At 31.5% G+C, this 25,830-nt stretch overlaps 5 protein-coding genes across 5 annotated transcripts in view; 3 read left to right on the forward strand and 2 right to left on the reverse strand.

Annotated features, from left to right (window-relative positions):
- The window catches only part of LOC116769217 (uncharacterized), a 324,623-nt gene that overhangs the window by 127,150 nt on the left and 171,643 nt on the right, over window positions 1-25,830 (reverse strand). The window lies entirely within an intron of this gene.
- Window positions 3,224-4,702, forward strand: LOC116769128 (pupal cuticle protein C1B-like). Its single transcript, XM_032660155.2, has 2 exons — window positions 3,224-3,291; window positions 4,180-4,702. Exons 1-2 carry the CDS (start codon window positions 3,280-3,282, stop codon window positions 4,633-4,635), a joined length of 468 nt encoding a protein of 155 aa, XP_032516046.2. The 5' UTR covers window positions 3,224-3,279; the 3' UTR covers window positions 4,636-4,702.
- Window positions 8,331-9,028, forward strand: LOC133320785 (A-kinase anchor protein 14-like). The gene is made up of 2 exons (XM_061529410.1): window positions 8,331-8,358; window positions 8,723-9,028. The coding sequence occupies exons 1-2, from the start codon at window positions 8,338-8,340 to the stop codon at window positions 8,999-9,001; spliced, it is 300 nt and encodes a 99-aa protein (XP_061385394.1). The 5' UTR covers window positions 8,331-8,337; the 3' UTR covers window positions 9,002-9,028.
- LOC116769129 (uncharacterized) lies at window positions 13,768-14,226 on the forward strand. Its single transcript, XM_032660156.2, has 2 exons — window positions 13,768-13,837; window positions 13,996-14,226. The coding sequence occupies exons 1-2, from the start codon at window positions 13,826-13,828 to the stop codon at window positions 14,224-14,226; spliced, it is 243 nt and encodes an 80-aa protein (XP_032516047.1). The 5' UTR covers window positions 13,768-13,825.
- LOC133320787 (neuropeptide SIFamide receptor-like) overlaps window positions 17,966-25,830 on the reverse strand; it is a 29,086-nt gene continuing 21,221 nt past the window's right edge. The window contains exon 2 of the mRNA XM_061529415.1: window positions 17,966-18,069. Within this exon, the coding sequence (XP_061385399.1) occupies window positions 17,966-18,069 (104 nt within the window). The remainder of the gene's footprint in view (window positions 18,070-25,830) is intronic.

The following is a 25,830-nucleotide window of genomic DNA, read 5'->3' on the forward strand; positions in this document are numbered from 1 at the left end:
AAAAAAAATATTATCTGTAAAAATGTAAAACGTTTTGGACTGAAATGAAAAATCTATTGCCTAAACTCCCTCGTATACGAAATGGTGAGAAATTTTCATCGGAAAACCAGCAGGAACAAAGTTCAACAGAGTAGCGTCGAGTGCTTTCCGAGCGATATTCGAAATGTATTGTTCTATGTTACGAGATTCGTTTGTCTCAACATGAAGCTAACTCACGAGCCTTTTTCAAGTCGAACAGATACAGTTCATAGTTTAAGAAATAGTTACTTTGCGATCGTCGATGAAGATAATTCCGTAACATTGACATACAACTTGATCTTATTCTAAAAGTGTTTTAACACCGATGCAGATAAGATCTGACCAGATAATCTAAAACAATATTTGTTTCACAACACAAATTTGATTTGGTCGAATAATGTAAAAGCATTACGAAACTTAGTCATTGTGTGAATATTGAAAGACACAGCGGGTAGCTCGTTTACACGACACAAGAAAGATGAATTTTGAGCTAAAGGTAAATCATTAGATTAAAGAAAAAAAACTATGGAGTAACATAAAATTAAAAAGTATTTTCAACACAGAATAAATATTAGTATCTTATAAACGTTTTTATCTCCCTAACATCTCGCGTGTCGGTTGCATAATACTTTATTGAGCAATGCAAAGTGCTCTGCGCGCAATAAAATAATTACATATAATTATCTTATGATAGACCCACCGCGAGCCATTCATCATTTTTATAAACAATATTTCACGTCCAGTTTGTTTAAGACAATTTATAGTAACCTTCCAACCTGTTTTTGAGTTAATCGACTAATTTGCCTCTGAAATTCTTTAAGTTATTTTTTGTTATATTACATAGAAGGTACTTTTTAAATATTTTAGTATTTTATGCGGTAAATTTTTATTGTTATCCAAATAATCTGATGGAAATCACAATCTTTGACTGAGTTATCTTTACAGGTAGAGAAGAACTTCGCCAGACCTGACGTTGTTTCTGAACATATTTTCGTCAAAAGCATATTTTAATATAATTTCGTATTAAACTATTCCTATAGTGAAGCCACACCTTTTATCAAACTTAAATGTAAGAGGAAAGTGTTTATTTTATGACATCGTAAATTTATATCAAATAAATTTATTTTCATATCAAATTGAGTCATTGACAGAAATGAAAGGTTTTCAAAACTAATTGATATTTACAATGTCCAGTGACCGGCTCCGAGCGCTGTATGGTACATACGAAAGAGTTTCTTAATCAATTATATGATAAAATCTTTCTTTAAAAATGTATATTTAATATATCCATAAACATAATTAATTTTTATTACTCCCATCTGTCAATAATCTTTACTTTATCTGTGACAAATTAAATTCGCCACAAAAACATGATTGTCATAAGATAGGAGTTCTTTTTTTGAAAAATATATTGTCATAAAAGTTATTCAATGGTTATATTTTTAAGTTAACTGTTACAAAACGTTTCCTTTAATGTTCTCAAACAGTTAGTCGTATCTCAAACGCGATAGTAACATGCGAACGTGTAATCATTATGAAACAGCGAGTCCTTCTATTGCGATATCACTTTGCCTTATTTGTTTTGTTATATTCAACCATTAAATAAATAATCATCTATATAGATATTCTTCATTCGTTTTTGAAGTATTAAAGGGTTATGAAAACAGCACGTGAAGTTCCGCGTTCATTGAAGGTACTTCATGTGATACAATGTAAAAACAATCTTATCACAGAAGTCATAATAGTCTTAAATAAACAAATCTAATATATTATCAGTATATTTTTATAATTATATTACACGGTAAGCATTTCAGTATAACATACTTTATACAAGTCAAGTCCTCTTCGTTAACGCTAAATGATTGGAATTGTTCGAAAGATATTCAAAGAAAATTTAAATCAGACTTCAATGAAAAATATTGGATTTATTGTCAACATATTTAAGATTCAGGTTGCTTTAAATTCCAATATATTATTTTTTGTAAATGACAGGAAAATAGGCTTTTACAAAATATTTTATTGACCTGCCTTTTTTTTTGGAAAATTTTGATGATTGAAATATATAAATTTATCTACATATTTCAAGAATTAAAAAAATATATTTTCGTGACTCTGATGTAAGATAGATAGCTTTTCATCGCGCGATTGATTGATTTACAGTTGAAAAAACAATAATTGAAAACAAATAATAAAGATGAATCAGTTTGAAAATATATTGAAGAGAAATGTGTCATTAAAAAATGTTGATCTGTGAGTTTCCGTGTTTATGATAAAATAGTACTGAAAACTATGAAATTATCTCAAGGCATCTTCAATAGCTGGAAAGTTGAAATTGAAACTCACTTATGTCGGAAATAAAAACAAAATCAATAAATTTCATAGTTTACAAATCTACAATGATTTTAATATCAGTGAGGTAGGTCAAGGACTACACATTTTTTTATGTTTATTTCACTTTCATGAAACGGTGGATGAAAGTAGTTTATGAAACTGGATTATTATAATTATTGTATCGCTTCTGGAAACGGAATGAGGATAACAAAATGTTTACTCTACAAGCTTGGAAATTGTAAATGTGGTTGGTTACGTAACATATTTTAGTTAGTGATATTCATTTTGTTATTCGATACATCAAAATTTTCCCTAACCGAAGCCCGTAGAGTCGCCGGTACCAACATTTCTAATTTATTTCACCGCACCGAGCGTTGCGTAATCTCAACTTGACAGAGTGAACTTGGCATCAGCCTACTTGGACAAGATCTTGTTTACATTTATGTATTTATAAATCCCGCCATGTAATACTTAAAAAAAATATATGCGGAACTACTAAAATTAAGACCGATATGGATGCGGCATAACTGAAAAATCGATTGATACCTTGCAAGAAAAAAATTAAATGAAAAGTGTATCATATAAATGTTTAAATAAATAATAAACCTCATTAATCATAAATATTTTTTCAAATACTATATAAAATGAAAAAAAAATCCTTAGCAACAATTGTTATTTTAATTAACACTTATAAATCGAATGTAGAAAAAATTAGTCATAATAATAAGGTATACTGTTAGCAAGTTAATGCCACATCCAAAGAAGCTTTGTTTTCACATATCCCAAAATTTTGAAGTACAAGTCAACTCTCATTGTGCAGTTTCGGCAGCCGGTATAAATACGGGCGACCGCCGTCCGATTGTTAGACAATTCGGCAAGTTTGACTTGACAACATCTACCCAGCACCAACCCACCCAAACTATCATCAACATGCAGAGATTCGTAAGTGTTTTGACATTGGAGCAAACTAACCAAAATCAAAAGCTAAACGAAAATGCGATCAAAGATACTAGATTAATCTTGATACATTAGATCGCCTTAAACAATATCTTGACCACATTTGGGCTCTCTGCTCGCCCTACATCGTGTTACCGTCTGTTAATATTTCGGTACATGTAATGAGGGCATCAAATTTTCAATAAGTATCAAATCAAAGTTCACACTCACATACATTATTGTATTCGTGTCACTTATGACATTTCGCTGACCTTTCAGTTACTGGTCACACTCAAGTGTAACAACTCTATTTTTGTACTCATAATTATTCCATTCTGTTTCATTAACTGTCAGCGCACATGGTGACAATTGAAGTTTAACTATTTGTTAGTTCACGTGTGCAATATAATTGACATCACTTATATTAGGCTGTTTAAATTTTTAAACTTAATTTTATTTTCATTTACAGAAATTCTTTGCTATAAAATAATATAAGTCATGGATGTAGTATTTCTTAGTGAATTATCTTCATTTGATCTGATTCACGACTAAGTTTACGGTCTATTAAAACGTACCAACGTAAATCGCCTTTATACATTTAAATCGAATTTTATGTTCAAATGTTTTTTTTATAACTTTGGTCTTAATCTTATTTATACCTTGATATATCTTATATTCAGTGAAAAACTAATCATATCGTATAATATTTAAAATCTACGAGTTATATCTTAAAAACATCGGCGAAGAGTTTGGATGTCACTGATCACGGCCAAATAAATTTAATTTCCATTACATGATTACACGAGAGACTGAATTCATCAACATGTCACCTCATCATTTTCAATGCGTTGAGATGGAAATACATCAGTTTCTAATATGTATTAATTTTTGCAGATCGTATTCGTATCTTTCCTGGCTTGCGCCGCGGCCGCCCCTGGTCTCTTGGTGGCGCACGCCTCCCCCGTGGTGGCTTCAGTCCACGCGGTTCCCGTCGTCGGATCAAAGACGACCATCACTAAGAGCAGTCAGGTTGTGAACCACGGATCGCCCGTGGTCCACGCCGTCCACACTCCTGTGGTTGCAGCCGTCCCTGTTGTGAAAGCCGCCGTAGTTGCTCCAGTGGTTCACGCCGTACACGCTGCCCCAGTGGTTCACGCCGTACACGCTGCCCCAGTGGTTCATGCTGTACACGCTGCCCCAGTTGTTCATGCTGTACACGCTGCTCCAGTAGTCCACGCTGTACACGCTGCCCCCGTCGTCGTAAAGACCGTACCCTCAGCAGTGTCACACAGTAGCTCCGTCGTCAGTCACACCCCGATCAAAGCTCTCCCAGTTGTTGCCGTACACTAAGTTAATGTTTGTTTGATATATTACACGACCCCTTAGAATAAATTTTGTACCCATAAATATTTGTTATTGATTTTTTTAATGTCAGCCTTGACGAATACTTAACCTACCATGGGTTGGTAGAATTTTTAAACGTTTTTGGTTCCTTTTTAACATCAAATACAAATCAATAATACTTTCACTTATGTCTAATTAAAATATAATATAACCGGAATGAAGATCTACGTCTTATAAGAACTGTTATATGAGAATCAAAACATGCCCTTATCAAGGTAATTGGTTTCCAGCTAACACACTAACGCCCACTATTCTCAGAACTTGAACAGTATAAAAGAAACGCAGAATCTTTTAAAACGTAACATAATATACACATCAAAGTAATGAGTAATTATTAGTAAGTAGTTTTTTCTAAATATATAATTATAGTAATGACTGGTTTAATATTCTTAAATACGCAAACAAAAAAAAGACGAAAATTATCAAACAAATACAATTTAATTTAAAGATAAAACAATTAAATTAGAAGTTGTATTTACAATTTAACTAAAGAATCTTATTTATATATTTTGCAAAAATATAGAAAATATCCTCAATATCTAGAAAAAGATATAAGTCTTCTGACCTTTGCATATAGAAAATATGCATATGCAAATATTTCAATATTTTTTGAACAGTCTGAATATTTATGAGAGAAAAGCCTATGCAAACTGTATAAAACTCTACACGACACTTCACAAATCCTCATGTGGTCGTATTTCAGTGAGCCCACATACACTGAAACGGTTAGATCATTCCAGAAACTCATAATTTATAATAAAAAATACAAAATAAGAAAATATAGTTTACCGTATCGACACGAAAAAAGTGTCTTATTTACCCGATGGATGGATTAATACAATTGTAATGGAAACAAACTATTAACATCTATGGCATCCACGATAAATTTCAAGTGATAGCTAGAACACGTCACGCATAGTGCATGCGACACTTCTAGAATATAACCACTAAAAGTAATTGCATCACTTTAATGTAAAAAACCAGTAAATGGGGTAATTCGGTGTGAGTTTAAGAACATTCTATACCATATAAGCCTTGTCGAATATAAGACGAGTTGAAATGTATTTATAAATTAAATGAAAATTGGTAGCAAAGCAATTCGTCAGTATTTTTAAGTATGTCTGTATTATCTTGGATTGTAATATATTGAACATGTAAAATTTGGTAACTAATGATCGGTATCACTACATTAATATGTTATTAAATTTTAAACTTCATTCGCCTTACGTGTTACATACATATATTGTAAAAAAAATCCTCATAATAAGTTATCACAAAGTTTATCACTAAGTTTAAAACGGAAAATATAAAATGAAAATTCCTATACACGACCAGGTTTAAATTTGTAACCTCCGGAATAAGTAAGATAACCTAATATATACCATCTCTATCTCGATGTGACGGAGAAATACGTACATAGAGTGCTTAATTCAGTGACTCGAACCAGGACACGATAGCTTAGTTCGTAAAGTAACTGGAACGCAATATTTCGGAGGTTGCTGGTTCGCATTCCGCTAGTGGCGTAATTTTTTTCATTATATTTAAAGTTTTATCGAGTACTAAGTCAATAATGCTTCAATATTACAAACATCCAAAAAGTTTCAATTGCAGCAAAGTATAAATCGATACAGAACTCATTTTATAAAAACGGGATCTCATTAATCTTGGGGCAGTTCATTCTGGTCCAGTCGGTAATGATTAAAGACTTAATCTGCAATCTGTTTACACTACGTTATATTTTCAGGTTGCTATTATTCTTTTAGTCTGCGCTGCACAATGTACATTATTATCACAAATGGTATCTCATCACTTTACTCTCCATACTTTCATCATCCAACTACCAATATATCACCAGACATTCATCACCCCTCCCCTGTGTCAGATCGACACATGTTCACGGCGTATTTCTATAGTCCATCATTGGTATGAAATATAAAAACTAACGAAAATTGCGTAGCATGACTAGCCCAAACTTTATACATCAAAGAATGAGCCATTATTCCAAACAATGGTTTAACTTGCTTAACAAATCTATTCTCTCAAAACGCTAAAAGTATTTAGTCCTAGATATTTCTTTGTATTCAGTCTGTCCGTCCGTCTGTTTACTTTTCCAAGTTCTTATTTAATGTTTATATAAATTCATACCCGACATACATATTATTACTTTTTATAATTTTGTCCCTCTTTGTATTTCCTTACATCGTTCCTGTTCATGATCGTACTCTTCACTCTACACCATACTTCGTGAACGTTATTGGTTATTATCTCTATCAAATATTGTATTTTAATTGTCTAAAGTTATTTAGTATGTATTTATTTCTAAAATATGAGTAAAATTAATTTACAATTTCTATTGTTTCACTAAATTTTGTTAACAATGTTTGTTTTTTTTGTTTTATACCAGTGACCTAGATATTTATGTATTTAGGCTCTGAGGTATATCTTACGCTTATTAGCGATTCCCTTGGGTTGCAAAATATCCGACCTATTTTCCAAATTGAGTGAAAGCCTGAGATTTGGGGTAACGTTCAGATATAGTATAAAGTTCCGATTTATTAAAGTCCGAAGGTTTCACTCTGAATAACACGTAATAAAGTTCTCCCTTGTGGTCTGTTAAGTTAACTACTGACAAACAACCGAATTACTTCGTACGTATATTAAGATACATAATTAAAACATGCTCTTGCACTTCATTGTTTTCGCTAAGAGTTTCCTTTTAAAATGCTATAATTTTTGAAGCATATATATTTTCAAATAGCACCAACCTCAATAAGAAAAATGTAAAAAAAAGTTGTTTCTTTTAAATCGTAGGTCAGATATTTGTCTCCATATATTGCGCCCTAGAGACCGCTATACGACCTTGCTTGTTGTAAGTAATACTTGCAAAGACTGTGATCGTTATCACACCTCACATCAACTCACCTTTTTATATTATATTATAATGAAAGTGTTATAATTTCATAACTTTGAATATGTCGTAATGGTGACACGTTTAATTTTCATTTCGTATTTAAAACGTGTACATTTTCTTTCTATACAACTTACGTAAATATTATTTAAAATTATATTATTTTTTTCGCAATGTTTTTTTTTTATCTGCAATCTAATTTTAAGGCATGTTGCTCTCATATAAATACTTATTCAATTAAATGTCCCGCTCATGATTCGTGACCGCATTACAGCAACCTTTGCGATGACATTGACTTTAGCAAGTGTGTCACCATGACAGTACCATCGTTAAACGCCATATAATGATGGATCCACAGGTCTATAATAATTATAAATGTTTAACCGCTCCCATATTATACAACCAGATATCCTTATACCACGAATTATGAATTCGTATGTTTGTATTTTAAGATTGATTCATTAAAAAGTATTTTTTTTTATTAATTGTTATTATTATATAACCCCAATTCCTTATCTTTTCAACATAATTTTAGATATACAGAACGACTTATTGTTTATTGCATGTTTTTAGGATTGCAATATTATAATGTCTTTATAATATAAAGACAACACTTTTTATAATAGTTCTTTAGCAAATAAAATATCCTGGCAAGTCTGATTCTTAATAGCTCTATGGTTTTTTAAGATTTATATAAACATCAGGTAAAACAGCTTGTTAATGTGAAGCCGCCTCTCAACATGCAACGACATCTTTTAATAGTAAGTAAAATAATTAAATTCATTAAGAGATAATACAAAACTTCTTCTATTAAACACAGTTCTTAAACAAACTAATCATATTATTACTTTAAAACTGATCTCCACATAAGTTTTAATAATTTAATAACGTTCTTATATTTGTCCATAAAATTATGACAATTTCAAAATAAAAACATTTTTTTTATGTACAAACAGATATTGTAAATTTTTGTATATCTGTTTACAATTTTGAGAATAATCACTGGGATTCTACATAATAAGATTAATTTATTGAAATAGTATGGGACTTGCTGTCTTAGATACAGTTGAAAAGTCTTGATGAAAGTAATAATAATTACGTAATAAATTATAATCATGTTTTCAGCTTTTGTCAGTGACTGTGCTGGCTTCAGCTGCACCAGTTCCTGGATACTTCCATGAGACAGTGCATGCACCACTAATCCACCCTGTGGTTCACGCACCCTTTATACACTCAGCGCCCATAGTGCATCACGCGCCCATAATACATTCGGCGCCCATAGTCCATCACGCGCCCATAATACATTCGGCGCCCATAGTACATCATTCCCTGCCAGTAGTCCATGGGGTGCATGCCCCCATCGTCAAATATAAGCTAAAGTCACATTACCATCTCTTCGGATAATGGAGTTATCACTGTCATTTTATTACTTTGTACAACTTATATAAGAAATTTTATTAATTTAATTATATATATTACTTTCAAATAATAGTTTATATCTTTAAATTAACAAAGACTGTTTATTATTTTACAAAAGTAATAATTAAAATTTGTTACCCATTTTTATATAATTCAATATTTTATGATGTTTTAATAAATAAGAAGTTCATTAGTGACTTTTGTTTTTTTAAACCTTTCCAAAAAATAATTATTTTTAAATTTAAATAACAAAACTCTTTCTATGAGTAAGTAATTCAATACAGCCGTTATCTCTTCAGTCGTAATGTATAAGTTATTTGGAGTGAACGAGACGTAAAAGCAATGAAAATGAGAACTTTTTAATTTATCTAAAATAATAATTATCGTTACAGACATTGTTTCAATTCCATTAAAATCTTAGTCAAAACTTTAATGACTAGTTTGAGATGAATGAATTAAAACCTCTTTTAACTAAATAAAATTAAACTGTATTTAAACGAACTCCTCGTATAGAATCTAATAGGTATCCAATTCTGTAGCGGATATATCGGTTCAGACATTCAATCTGAGCGAACGATGAACACAGATGATATGAAAGCTGAGAAACAACAACTCCAGCGGTAAAACAGCGCATTAAATGTAACGACAATTTCAACTAAATAAGTTAAATCCGACTGTAAACAGGACTTTGAGATCATTATCAAGCGATATGCATTTCGAGCGTTAGACAGTTCGTTGGCCTCAAACAATTAGCAAAGTGTACGGCGCTTAATGGATACCTTTTAAATCCAATTAGGGGTGACGGTTTGAAATATTAGAATGGGAATTTCCTGTTATGAATATGAAGTTCGTGTGATTTACGCCAAGTCTGTCTACAACATTTAGATATACATCAATATTGTTCAAAACGTGACCTTAATGGGACAATGACACAGGCTGCTGCGTCAGGAAGTCAAGTATTCATTATTTGATAGTGTGAGCTTATTGCAGTAATTAGCTGCCTATAGATGTTTAGTTAATAAAATCTTCTACTGAAATAGGACTTTAAATCTATTTTTTATATATATGACATGAAACTTCTCAGCACTCCATGCATTCATCGTGCGGATGCCGGGTCCATCGCGTTGCAGGGAGAGGAGCTTCAACAGTGCCTGGGACTTGCGACCCAGGTGTAGGAATAGAAGATCCCTATCTAATGAAAGTTAAACGCTCACCTACACCGTCCAAGGTCCTGTCTCTACCTAACCAAATTTGAAACGTACCTATCATGGCTATCTTCGAACAACTTTCTAAGAATAAATTGATGTTAGTTCTGGACAGGGCCAAGTCTTTTAGTAGGTTGTATAGAGATTTAGCTGTTATACCTCTCGCTCCCACTTCTAACGCTTACAAATTTACGACGAACCAATTCTTATACATAAATTGAAAACTGTCGTTTAGTTCCTAAAGGTTTCTGGAGTTGGTACATCATATAAGTGCTAATTAAAGATGGTAGTACTTATGAAATTGCTTTATATTCTATCTATGTATAGCGAAAGGAACAACGGTAACTGTCTAAAAAGGTTTCAGTATAATACCAAACAAAAAACTTTTTATAATTTAGGAAAATCCTTAGGAAAATAGATTATACTCAGACAGACACAAAATAATATAAATTTTTTTCCACTTTCTATAATCTGCACATTCCTTGAGTATTTTCTTAAAGAAACCTCAATGCAATTACCAATTTCATTAAACGTCTAGATGAAAGAAATTTGCTCTAGAAAAGTGAGAACACTTTATTAATTCTTGTATTTTTTTCTCAAACAGTTTAAATGAATTCATAATGTTTTTGATTTTCTTAAAACAAAAGCCCTCTGTCAATGATAACATAGCTTAATGTTTGTTTGTTTTGACATCTGAATATGGAAATTGTGAAATATAATGTGCAACTAAAATCGTATGTAACTGAGATTAAGCTACAAGGTGATATGCTGGGTTCGGAATATTAGATGAGAATAAAATTGAGTAGTACAAGTATAAAAATAATATAAACACATTGATAGGAAGCGAAGTCTTGCAAAATGTCTTTGAACCAAAAGGTTTGCAATGTCAATTAATTCTTACTTCCTATAATTGTGCATCTTGTTACAAGGTGAAATTCTTGATTATATTCCTAATGAGGTAGTAATTAAGTTAAGTGAAGTTTAGAGTTAACGTTAGACGAACCTTTGAAATAAAACGAGTTGACTTAACAGAACAATCTTTCTCTCTTTTTATAAAAATTGGTTACTACTTTATTGTTGTTATTTTAACATGTATCAAGGTAAAATGTTTAATTATTATCTTTATGTCTTTAAGAAAAATATTTTTCGTTATTATTAAAGAGTATTCATCTAAAATATTTGTTTTATCGAGTATAAATCAGTGGAACAGCTAGCGTTCCCTGGAGTGCGGTCTCGTGTATGGAGGACTTCATTAAAAACGTTATTACTAAGTTACTTGTTGCATTCAAAATAAACTCATGTCGAGTATACGTGCAACATGTTTATATATAGCGTAATACTAACAGAATTATTTCTAACCCATGCCAGACTAAATTCATTTCTTCCCACATTCAAAATACCTTCCCGCGAACACGTGAGGAGGAAGATTATGCTGATCTTAGTATGAAAGAGGGCTCACAATTTCCTTGCAATAGTTTTATGTTGAACATTCTTTTATATTTTACTTATTTAAACATAAGAGCTACAGTTGAATATAATGTATCGAATACAAAAGTAAACATGACATAACTTATTACTGCATCTTTGCAATATTTTCTCAGCAAACATTTTGAAAATGTGAATGCCGCACATAAGAGAATTTTTATAATATACTAGAATTTTCACGTGACTTCACCCTCTATGCGTATTGAGACGATCCAATATCAAACAAACGTTCATCCAAATCTATTCAGCGGTTTAGTTTCGATAAGTTACAAGAGAGGTACTCGTAAATAAACAGATTCCGTTTTTGCAAAATTATATTTGTATTTATAGAACAAACTAACAAACCGCTCGTTTGATAGCGATTAACAAAGAGTAAGCTAAGAAGTGAAGACTGATTACGTACCAGATAAGGGCAGACACTAGTCAATGACTGCAACTGGGCTCTATTTACTTTATTCTCCGATAATTATTGATATAAATGAAGGTATAAAATGAGAGTACCTTCCAAATACAGATATTTTAAAATCCTTCTCACTTATCCGTGAGTTGAAAGGAATCTGAATAGAATAACTGAAGTAACTTGTATTAGAAGCAATATTGAGAAGACAACCTCGAAGATAGTGAAGGTCCACAAGAATCAATTAATACATTTACAATACAGAGATCCGATCTCACGGGTTCACCTATCGCGAAACTAAGACACAGCATGTTTATGTTTCGTCTCTTACAATATAATATATATTTATATAAACGATACTTACTTACTATGATAAAACGTTTCGATTTAAATACACTAAAAAACAACGAACACAAAATATATTAATAATATTATTTGTTAAAAAATATCAAAGAAAAGTTTAAAAACTGTCGTCTTATGATACTTTTACGTGTGAATAAATTCTATCCTTTTAACTTCTTGAACGCTTTTATATTTTATCAGCAGCCTTCGCTAATATTTGATAAAATACCAAATCGTCGAGAATACGTCTAGGTGTCTTGTAAGTTATCTTAGTATAATGTTACACAAATTTTATTTTGTATTCTAACATAATATAAAATAAATTATGATGTAAGATATCAAAACACAAAATCAAAAGTTATCTCAGAAACCTTACGCAGCAAAAAAGATATTGATTACATAATCTAAATCCACTTTTTGGTCGGATAAATTGTTTTACCTATCTTAATCAGTTTTAATTATGACACATGACATCTTGTGATTTGTTTTTTGTGTTTACATAGTTTAATACGCCCGGCCGCGGTGACATCTGTGTATAAGGAATAAACGTCAAGCAACATAGAATATCACTTTTATAAAAACACTGTAGAGCTTTTTTATAGGATACTTTATTTTGTTCAGAATATTTCGTGCCGAGATTTATGCCATTAAATAGATTTCTCACTGCAAGGGAATTGAAATTTACCAAGATGAATTGTTCAAAAATCACCTCATACATATAATATATAGAAGTGTGACTCGCTTCCATTTATTGTAAATAAAGTATTCATCCTAGAAATAAAGATTTTTAAGAGGATTTTAAACACTTTCATTTGTCAAACTCAATTCAGGTTGTTTCTTTATTGACTCACAATTTTCTAAACTTAGTTAGGGTTAATATTTTCTTCCTCGTCGCAATCTTTAAGCCATTTTGAAATATCAATAAGTCTTAGAACTTAATAGTTACTTAAAATAAGATATTATGTAATACTTTACAATAAGATTTGACTTAATATTTGTCTTTGAAAATAAATTTCTGCTCTACTATATTTAATGTAACGTAATTTGTAGAAAATTCTCAAAATTTTAATAAAGATTTAGGATTGTTTTACTTATATTTAGTTTTATTTATTAAATTCAAATACAGACTCATTCATTTGAAATAAAAATTAAATTGATCAATTATAATGAAACACAATTATTAAGAGAATCGCCCTGTATATAGTATTTGGAGTCTCACACTCGAGTTGCACGTTGCCTAACAACAGCCTAAGGATTTATTACAAGTAGATATTTAGCCTAGAGAATATAACGCAGGACCTATAAAAGGGCTGAGATCGAGACAATCCATACACACAGCTGACTTCCTTCGAACCGGTATTACAGAAACAATTATACAAAATGTTTAAACTGGTGAGTATACAATAGATATAATCATGAATTATAGTTATATTTATTTATATTTTAATTTAAACTTTTTATTTCATTAAGTATGTAAGTGTGAAATACAAAACGATCGTCTTATTCATTTCAATTTTATGCTCTTAATAATATTATCTTCACTTGAACAGACGATCCTCGTTGCCGTGATCGCGGTCGTGAACTGTGGCATCATAGCGCCAGTAGTCCCCGTGGCACATCCCGTGGTACACCACGTGGCCCCCGTGGCTCCCGTGGTCCCCGTGGCAGCCGTCTCCCACTCGGCTGTGGTCCACCACGCTCCCGTCGTTCCCATCGTCAAACATGCTCCCATCGTCCCAATCGTCAAACACGCGCCTCTCATAGCCGTTCATCATCATTAAGCGGAATTTAAAATAAAAATTATTTTATTTATCTCACGAATATCTTTCTTTTAAGCTTCCTTTAAGTGTTATCACTGTCAGATAAACCAACAGCAAACATTATAGTTTCAACGTATTAGTGCTGCTAGTGTCGTATGGACGGCTCTGTTGTGTGACATATTTGAATATTCCCAGTAATATATCAAAGGCCACATTACGAGAGATTTATCTGGCTTGCATTTTGTTCCATTTCATATTCCGACCACATACGACGGGGTGTCATTGACACGGCTCTAATTTATATGAAGAAGCTGTTGTAGGAACATCAGATGTTATTTTTAAAGAACTCACAAAATACCAAGTTATTATTTTTAAACTTTGTTATTTAAAATCTAAAAATGTAAAGCTTGTTTACAGTAAATAGAGTCATCAGTTTCAGAGAACATGTTTCAGGGATAAATCGATTTCAGGATATGTTAATATCCTCATATCAATTAAATTGACAATCAAACAAACACTTCCTCTAACTATTTTTCGAGGAATGGTTGATCTATTCAGCGTCCGGTTGAAACTGATACGTCGTTAGAGGGTATTTTAATTAACGTAGTATATCGATTTTCAAGACCCGTAGAGCCGAAATACAATAAAAAATTATTTAAACAGACAAGCCTTTATATTTAACGTGTATAGCTACAGTTCTTTCGAGTTCAAGGAATTAGACAGAATATTTACCACATCGAAAAGATACTGTTGAAAAAGTTATTGAATGCTTTTAGTGTACTAACGGTATCGTTAAAAAGAAATAAATGAATGTGTTAGCACAATTTTTACATTTTTTATGACAACAGATTTAAGTTCATGGAAATTGTCGAATAAATTGCTCGTCAACCTCGTCACCTTGGCTTTACAGCCAAGACCGATTCCTCCCATAGGTGAATCTAACCAAACACATGCCTGATCACTTTTACTCTGCCTCAGTTTTATTATAGTTATAAATACACTAACAGTTACAATTGCTATTTAATTGCTATTATTTACAAACCTAATTCAAGAAGGCGTATAATTTCCTCGTAAAATGCTCTTTATGAGACAATCCAGTAAAAATACATTTATCTCAAACAAAAATTAATGCGTCTCGAAAAGAACAGCTTCTTAGATATGAATTTAGGTATTTTGAAATTATATACACAAATGTAACATCACGTTGGGAAAATTAAGAAGCTCTCGGAGTGTTTTTCTATTGACCATACCTTTTACTTATTTGTTATAAATCGATTCGTTATACCTTTTGACTCTTTTAGAGAATCAGGCGTCAAAGTCGTTATACGTATATATCATTAATGTATAAATAATTCAAATTTACATCTGAAAAGCTCAACAAGAACCCTTCACCTGGAAGAAAACGTCTTATCAACTTACACAACACTCGACAAATTAATTATAACTTGGTCCTTTAAAACAATTTAATGTTTTCACAAAGAGGAAGCTTTTGAATACCTTAATACCGCACTTTGCTTCTGCAATTATGTAAGGCGGAGATATGAATTCCTAAACAATTCAACTTTTTAAGTTGTCCTTAACGAAATAATTATATGAAAACACAGAATAATAATAATGGTAGCTGAGACTGCCACAGTATACTAAATTACTCAAAAGTTCTCTCCCACCGTTTGATGCAGGTGTGAAAATAAACATTTCCAATGCAAAGTGTACAGTTTTAAAGTAATTTTGAATGATTCATTATATAAACTCATAATCACATATTAAACTGATGTTGTTATTCATAAAATCCAATCAAGACCCTCCCTTTATTTATTTGCTTATTTCGTTAACATTGCACTGTTTAATAAAAACGCCTCGGTTAACTGAAACTAAGAAAACGGTTTTATTTAATTCTATAAAAAACCACAAATCCTACAAAAGCCTGAATATAACAAAGTCGACATTTGTTCCATCAAGGGTTTTGAACTTCCGCCACTGATTTATTGAGGTCCATTTGCTATATACCCGAAATCTTTAATCCATGTCTTTATGTAACTGATACTGTAAATACAGTAGAACATCTTTATACGATATATATTCCTTATTGATTTGTTAGCAATTGTTATATTGTATTAGATTCTGACTCGGTTGGATTAAATTTGTTTAACACTTAAGAAAGTAAAAATCAAACAAAATATTCTCTAAAAGGGAAAAAATTCTGAAAGAGCCGTGGAGTGTTTGGGTATGGGAATGAAAAGATTCGGATGTAGGTCACGCGAGTTATATTATAAAAATGAATTTGTTTAACAACCTTCTGTTAGATGTCTGAGAAAAGTTCAATAAACCACGCTATCTCTGTCAGTTAAAAGTAGCACGTATGTATGTATGAGTGCTAATACCACATCAATATCATTAATTAAACGTTTACAAGTTACAGTTGAGTTATTTCAAGGATGTTATTACTCGTGATTATTTATTCGTGACATTCAGGGAAATGTTTGCTATGTCGAGAAAGACGCTTTTTCAAAAGGAAAATCTTAATAATATCATTTAATCTTTTCAAAAGTCAATTATGGTTATGAAGTAGATCTAACTTCCAATGTTATGTCTTCTTAAATTATTTGAAATGAAACGCTATCAAGTCTTATAGTTAGCATTGTCTTTATTTGAGATTACTCAACCAGTTTTTGGTCACAACGAGATAGATCGAGTATTTTTATTTCCTACATATTAATATAAGAACAGAAAAGACACAAAACGTAGTAAAATTTCTCTGTTGAGGAAGCCAATCTATTCCATAAATGCAGCAACCTCTTCCGGAATTTTTGACGCAGAAACTTGACAAATACCATGAAAGGACCTTCGAAAAGTTCCAATCGCATTATGAGGTTTTTATTATAATGGGGCCCATAGACCGGGTCAAGGAAAAAATATAGCCTTGAAGCCTCAGGTGAATTATAGACGTATCTTCAATGGGGAGGTATCTATAGCGCAGACCTGTGCAAAATAAATTAACCCATGGTACCACAAGCTGACGGAAAAATGTTTTCTACGTTCCTGCTACTGATACTAATTTTTTTGTGGGACGGGGAAAGTTCAAATTTAAAATTTTGTTACAATGACTTCGTTATAACAACATGTTATGATTGTCTAACACTACATTGTCAAAAAAGTCAATTGCTTTACCTTTTGTTGTAATCTAGACCATAATTTTGATATGACCTTTCTTTCACGTGAAACACATATGAATGAGAAACTAAACGAATATTTACTGAAAATTAATAGACACAAGAGTATATGAACATTATTAATAGACATCATTTACATCGAGAAACTGAACATCAAATAAACTGACGGACATTTTGTAAGCGCTTTAATGAATTGTTGTCTTCATGAGGCTACTTATGAATATATTAAGTTTATTTATGACACTGGAGGTCTGGAGTTCTCTCCAATTAACCGTTCTTAATGAGCAGTCGGTCTTTTGCCAAAAATTAACATACGTGCTCCGTTATGTAGGTCAAGTTTAAATGGTTTGCGGCCGAAGGTAATCTCGATGCGAAACATATTCCACGTAGTTTTTACGACTCATGTTGATTTCAATGCTTAAAAGAAATATGCCAAACTTTTTTGTAATTCGAGTCTCCTACAGTGTAACCTAATAAGGTGATATCAAATTACCAATTGATAGTAATAAATATATTTATATAATAGAAATTATTTTATCTTGTGCAAAAATATACTTGAATGATTATTATATGGAAGAATATGTTTCAACTCACCGATCTAGTGACACGGCTACCAGGCTGTACACGGAGGCTGCGACGGAGAGTCCCTGGACGTAGGGGACAGTCTTACACATGAGCCAGCCGAGCACCCAAGCTGAAAGTAATACAGACATCACTAATATGATCCAAGGAATAAGCCATTAGTTATGAAAGATTAGACCAATAACTACGCTGTAGTTGTTTTACAAATCAGTAAAAATTCTATGATAGATTAGAGTAGGCAGGTTACTGCTTTTTAAATATCTTTAAACTGATATTGAACAATAATCTACGAAATATGTTATATCTTTTTACTAAATATCTCAACCTCATACTCCTGAACTGGTCATGTCGGGTAGGAACATCCCTGCGAGAGGTCTCACCTCAGCAACAGGTTGTGCTAAATCAATATTTACACCATACTCTGCACCTAAAACTGGGTCAGGTCACTGTACCTGTGAACCTTCAGCCTTGCATTCCGCTATCTCTAACTTTCTCCCACTTCAACACGATGCTATATCCCTATCTCCTTCACACTCGACCTTGTCCTGGCGCGGGACGCATTACAATACAAAAGCCGGAAATGACAGAGCCGTATTCAATTAAATGTGTATTTTAATCGCGTGTATTAAAGTCGCTTTTTCATTGTACGACGTTCAGGAAGAGTTGCATCGGCTAATAGTATCGATTTAGACGTCCAATAACGAACTGATTTTACGTTAATGACAAATATTTTGTGTTTTTTTTATAGACGTTATTAAAATTCCTTGACTTGAACGATGAATTGGGCTACAGAAGTATGGAAACGAGGCTGAATTATGAATAAGGACTCCGCAGGGTTTCGGTCGGAGAATAAACTTTGAGTCAATAGCAACAGAAAAAATAATCTCGAGGAATTAACTTAAAGAACTTGTAGGAAAGAGAAAGAGACGTACATGGTTAAAGATTCCACCGTACACATACATGTCTTCTAAAAGCACTGGAAAAACTATTAAATTCAAAATTGTCAACAACTCAAAAAACATTTCAATACAAATACTGTAAAAGCGTTTAAATCTTATACTCTTATTGTTATTGAAGAAATTTAAAATCTGCTCAATAAAACAAAAAGTCCACTCTCAATATTTTCCAACTTATAATATGTATTCTCCTTATTTAATTCATAATTTATCTAACAATTCAAGTATTCGTCCCACCTCAACAATATCACATACACAAACAAAACATATAATACGGGGTTTTTATATGTAAGATACCTTTCATTATTTTATTTATAAATACTGTGCTAACAAGAGTGTAGTGTTATACTACATTATAGGTAAATTGAGATAAACTTGAATAGAAATAAATAACCCTCCCAGCAGGGGGAGAGACAGTAATCCTACTCTATATAGTAAAATGCAATATTAACAGTATTTTAAAATCCTTCTTACTTCAACTCAGTTCGTGCTAACAACAGTTCTATTAAATAATGTTAATAAACTAACTTTCGTTTGTTTCCAGTCTACCGTCTGTAAGTCTGTTTGTCTTTGATAATAATATTTGGAATTATTTGAATGTTCATATATTTAAATGATTATACAATTTAAAATGTCCTATTTACACGTCTCTTGTTATAATATCTTCCATAAGTGTTGCTTCCCGTGAATTTCCCCTGAAATTTCTATAATTCACAGCAAACCCTTTACAAAATCCATGTTATTACCAGCCTCGGGCCTGGACTCGACCTTGGACCCTCGGCTTTTAAGGGCGCATTTCAACATAAACCCCGCCTTAGCCACGGCTTCTTTATGGATGGAAAACTTTCGGATCCTGCATTTTTAAAGTCCACCATGTTCGGACTCATCGCGTTAAGGAAATATTCGTTTCTTCATCATTGCCGTATCTTCAGTATTTCCTTATAAGCTTTCATTTAACATATATATTGTTTGCTGCACAATGAAGAAAGCAAGATAATAAAATATGAAGCTATCAAAAAAAACTTTAATCAAAACGATTCTGAAACAAGTCATAGAGAACTTTAAGAGTTGTTTAATTAATAATATAAATGTTTATTATAATAATGAGATGCACACGGAGTCCTGGATGATCCAGGTAGGAAGTGGGTCAGTGGGAAGTAGGGCGCGGTGTTGCCGCTCGAGACTGAGAGACCGTTTCTTACATACATTGTTTATGCTGGATGTCTTTAAATTATTCATTGAAGTTACTTTAATGATCTTTTAATGACTTCGGTTGTTATTCACAAGATGAATATATCAATAAAATTATTTTCTTCAGCCCCCAAAATATATAAATATTCTTTTTTCGCAAGCTACAAAAATTTCTTTATTTAAAGTTGTTTAATGATTTTATCTTGAATAATTTCGCTTAATCGTTTATAACCAATCATATTAATTGTTTAACTTTATTTCTTTATGTCCGTTTTTAAAAAAGCTTTTTATATAAAACTTGAATGACTTTTTGAAAAAAAAAATATAATAATGTTTTTGAGAACTTCAATTCATTATTTACATAAAACTATTCACTGCACTATGTTCTATGTATATGAAAAAAATAATATCTTAAGGCAATTAACAGCATAAAAAAATAAAATGCTTCTGCAGAAAAAAACTTTGATTTGTAAGATTGATATAAGAGGCCTACTAATGTTACAATGCGGGCTTCGGCTTTCCCATTTGATAAACACGTCCATCTTGAACGACCAGAGATGCAGGCATGACATTTTCTTCACCAAGTTAAATCCAAAACTGTGTAAGTTTTTACTGGTTGAACAGTTATTGATAAAAGATATATTTTTTATATATTTTAAAGATTCTTTCGACTTTAGGGATTTCATATTGAACTGTAAACGTCCTCAGTGCTACGGAACCAACGTAAATAAGTAATAAATGATAGGAATAATTTTCTTAATCCAAGTCCATGTTTTATAACATTCAGTCCAAAGAGATCAGAATGCATTCCACACTAACGAAACAAATTGATAGTTTAGTTTTACGACGGCGACAACATTTACCGTTCCATGTGAGATTATCTTTTATTTGCCTCTCGATTTGTTTTTGAGATATTGTTGTAAAACAACGGAATAGCTTTTTATATAATTCGAATAAATTATTTTTCTTATATAACAAAAGTCCAATTTTTCTAATTGTTTATTTTAACCCTTATTTCTTTTTGCTTATAACTAGTCAGTATAACAATATTTTGGATTGCTTCTCAACGTCTATGAAAACGATTACAACCAATAGTATTTATCTGATGGGTGCCGCGATCATAATTGTAACGAATAGGTCAAAACATCTTAATGATGAAAATAATAAAAAATTCCACAACCAAACTTATTATACAGTTAATATTACGGAACTCAATCAAGTATTCAAAAAGTATTTAGATTTAATCTCTATTATACCAAATAGCTCAAAATAAATGCATAACAGAGCAGACGTTCGATGAGACGAAAATTTAATATTCACAGAGTTGAGACACAACCTTGTCTGTCACAGAGCGTCGTGCAGGGAGTTGTGCAGCGTGTCTCAACAGCTATTGGAATATTTCTCTGGCAGTGATAGAAGCGATTCCATACTGAGAGCGATGGTATTATTATTACGGACAATTGTTAATAATATTTCATAAAATTTATATTCTCTAATTAATTACTGTTGCAATTGATGCTATTGAAACAATACTTAAATATACCTTTGACAGTAAACACTTAGAATCTGGAAGTATAGTTTTATTTTGCTGACAAAATTAATGTCAATAAAATCATTTAATTATTTTAAACATGGAAACAAATTCATTTCCTGATTTCATTTGTTCTAGGAATCATATTTTCTGACATATGTTAGATGGAAATCTGCCAAGTACTATAGAAGAGATGCGTTATTCGGATGAAAAATTCTGATAATTTTATCAAGTTGGGTAGAGATTGATAATGCAATACATTAGCTATTTATCAATTCCCCAAACTCAGAAGCAAAACATTAATGTTGTGTCATGAAATTAATGATGGCTTTTAGCTCCGGCGACTTTCACTTGATGAATGTCTGTACTCCGGAAAAAGAAATCATTTATTTGTAGATTCCATTGCAGCCGTCAAAGGACTAAAGCAACACCAGTGTACTTTAATTTGTTTAATCAAATCGAAAATAAAGATAAGATCATATTGTTTGTATAAAAGTTAAACTATCATAGTTTAATTAATTCTTTTTCTTAAGTTTTCAGTCTTTACAGAGCAAAAACATTTATAAGAGGATTCTCTGTGCCAATTATTCTACAAGTAAAGCTGACCAATGATTTCGTTGTAAAAACCAAAACACATTGAATAATAAATGAAAGAATATTAAAGTGAAGTAATTGTTCTATGTCTAAAAAATATAAATACCTACTTTATTTGATTTTCAGTTACATTATATGAAGAAAATGTTAATTCGTAAAACACGTAAAAAATGGAAAATCGCAGACGATGACAGTCACACCGAATTAAATCAAGGAGAGGGATCCGCAACAGATTGCGGACAATAAAGTCATATCAAACTTTAAAATACGTTTAACTTCACAGACGACAATAAAACAAAGGCTGATGACGAAGGGCTGGCTGTGACGAACACACACAGATACATATCTGAATTGAAGACATCAAGTCAGCGATATTTATATGACTCAATATGAACCAGCTCGGACACTTTATAATGATGAATAGATCCAGTAACAGAAACTTGAGATGAATTTCTGGGGCTGCTTTAATATGAGTTTTGATCAGAATTATAAAAGAAAATGAAGTTAGCGTTAGAGACATTGTAATAAAACTAGAAACATCATAGGAATAAATCGAAGTTTGTTCCAAATAAATCTATGAGACTGATTTTTTTAAACGACCATAAAGAAAGTGCACTAGACAGGATCAAATATCAATTCGGTAGAATATTTTTATGATAAACAATATGAATTGTAATGGAAAAGCCAATAAGTTCAGTTTGAATGGCTGTAAATATTTATAAAAAAACTTGGCTCTACAGGATCTATAAGTCGTAAATTATTGCTTTCATTTTCTTAAAGCTTCCAGCGTTTTGCAACAGACGATGAAATTGAGCTTATTTTGAAAAAGATATATTTCAGACGTAAAAATATCGAAGACAATAATCGTAGCTTGCTTTATTATCCGAAACGTATTGCTAATTTATGTGAGAGATTATTTGCGTACTTAAAAATTTAATATAAAAGTTATCTCCATAATAACGACTTTTCTTTGTAACGTATAAATAAACAATGGTTTTCAATATCACGGCTTTGTGTGACTTCTCAGCTTCACATCACATCAAAATTTTCAGGACCTTGAGCTATTCACATGCAAATAAACCAGCAAAGCTGGAGAACAGTTCTCCGACACAAAAGATAAAGCACATAGAATCTAATGGGAGCCACAATAACCGAGATCCAAGGACTCGGGCTAATATGCACTCTCAAGCAACAAAAATATCCTTGAGGATCAATAAGAAGTCCAGAGGCCACGAATATCCCGACCTTGACGGTCAACCCCTACAGTTTATTGTTATGTTATGAAGGTAAAAGTGTTTTTTCAATTCATAAAGAGATCCTCACGAATTGATTGCAAATGATTAATAAAATATTCAAAAATATGATAAGAGTTTTATTCATAAAACCTTATATGCATCAATAACTAATAATTACGACTTTTCATTACGTCTGTTTGAAAATAAAATTGCCATAGTTTTAAAAGTCGCATAAGTTTAAGTTTTAGTCGAGAATGAAGACAAATATATCTGGTATTAGTATTATGAGAAAATATAAGAAACAAGCAAAAGGCATTACGATGGACAATAGAATAATATCATTAATAAATTATAAAATAAAAAATGGACTTAATGTGGCTTTCACTGAATTAGTAAAAAACAAATATTTAATGAGCTGACATAAAATAAGCAACTGTAATTCATTATTATATTTGTCATTATTTCTTACAAATAAGAGCATTTTAAAATATTAAGATTGTGAAGAACACGAGAAGTAGTTAAAACGGAAAAAAGCGTCTCAATGACAGGCTGCAGTGCGCGTACAAAATATAACTTAGAATTTTATTAAATTTTACTTTAAATCATGAATTTATTTCATTTTAAAAAGAATGGAATTAAATTTAAAAACTGTATTGCATTTTAATAATTTAATTTTTTTTACATAACCCTATATAACAATTATATCTGGAGAATAATAATATTGCATGTGTCCCGCATTAGACAATCCACTTTGGAAGGATTTGAAAAAAGGTTACGTTAAGAATGTGAAGCATACATTTAATAAATGAATGGTACGTCAAACGTGAAATCTGTGCAGTGTCAGATATTCCTGGAATCGTGAAGATTGCGAGAACGGAATCCGGCAAGATATTGATGGAATTACTCGTGCGAGTTAATGAGGGTCATGCAATCTGAGTTAAGCATTCATTTGATTAAAATATTTATCAGCTTCATTTAAATATATTTCAACTAATTAAAAATCTCTCTTCTTATCACCTTTTCCTTTGCTTAATATGAAAAGCCTCGTTTCGTTCCAGCTTGTCTTCCAACCTGTTCAAGAGAGTCTTATTTCGTACTTGTTTTATTTATTTTCAGTTTCGACAAAAAGCACTCGGCGTCATGAACCTTAAGGCAGCCGTTAGAATGATATAGGCAATAAAATATGTTATTAGCGCTATTCAAGATCTTATTAAAGTATTTCTGGATACCTTATATCGTTTTATTTATAAAGTACTTTTTATGGCAACATTCGGATGACTGCCAACTTTACGACCGCTGTAATACGTCTCTTAGATTTATTTGTTTTAAAAATCGTATACTTTGAATTTGATATGAAATATTTAATTAGTTAGCGTGAGATTTTATATAGATACTTTAACTTGATGTGTTTGATATAATGAGATCTGAGACTTTCGCGAGTTTATTCATTTAAATGAAACTAATATTATTCGGATATACTACGCGTGTTTTATTTTGTAAAAAACTATATACTCCCGATGTTCATATTCAGTCACATTCGTCTGCCCGTGATCACGGTTGCTGAAAAGTAACCGAGAGTATGTAGTTTTTACAAAAATAAAGCACGCGTAGTAAATACGAATAATATTAGTTTCATTTTAATGTGTTTGATATTCGGTAACAGGAGGTGTAGCCAGCAGAAGGTTCACTAAAGAGAGTAAATTTCCTCAATATGAATTCGCATTGAAAACGAAAAGATAACAATCTCTGCTCTTGAATTCTTCTGGAATACAAAATGTTTAGGCTACCAAAAATTTACAGAAGAAGACTTTGATTTTCATCACCATACTTACAATCCACGCAAAATAAAGAGTTGGTATTCTACACGCTCACAGAAGTATACATATCTCTTTACGTTTCAGATTGTCAAGGTATAGACTAGAAACACTTTTCAGCATTCAAAGAGTGAGGAAAAGCAATATAATATGTAACAAGATTTAGACATTTGCTCATCGACCAAAAATAGTAGAACTAGCTTTGTCATCTCTCCATGAGGAAGTCAAAAGTACGAAAGTTTCTAGAGCTATAACGAAATATTTTTTTTTAATTTTATTTTCATTATATATGTACAGAACGCTCAGAGTAAATCAATACGAAGAGAAATTACTTAGAACGGATCTCATTTGAAAATGTTAGAGGATTAAGGGGAGAGACGTCTAAAGTAAAGATATTTTATCTGAAATGTAAACATATTGATTGAATATCTTATATTATTACTTAAATTTTTATATTATAATATAAATTTAAAAAGTCAGAAGAGAAAAAACCACAATTTAATATCTTTGTCCTTGACATGAAAAAGAACCTGAGGATATGACATTGAGACC

This window comes from Danaus plexippus, chromosome 5 (assembly GCF_018135715.1).
Source record: "Danaus plexippus chromosome 5, MEX_DaPlex, whole genome shotgun sequence".
NCBI classification, from domain to species: Eukaryota; Metazoa; Arthropoda; class Insecta; order Lepidoptera; family Nymphalidae; genus Danaus; species Danaus plexippus.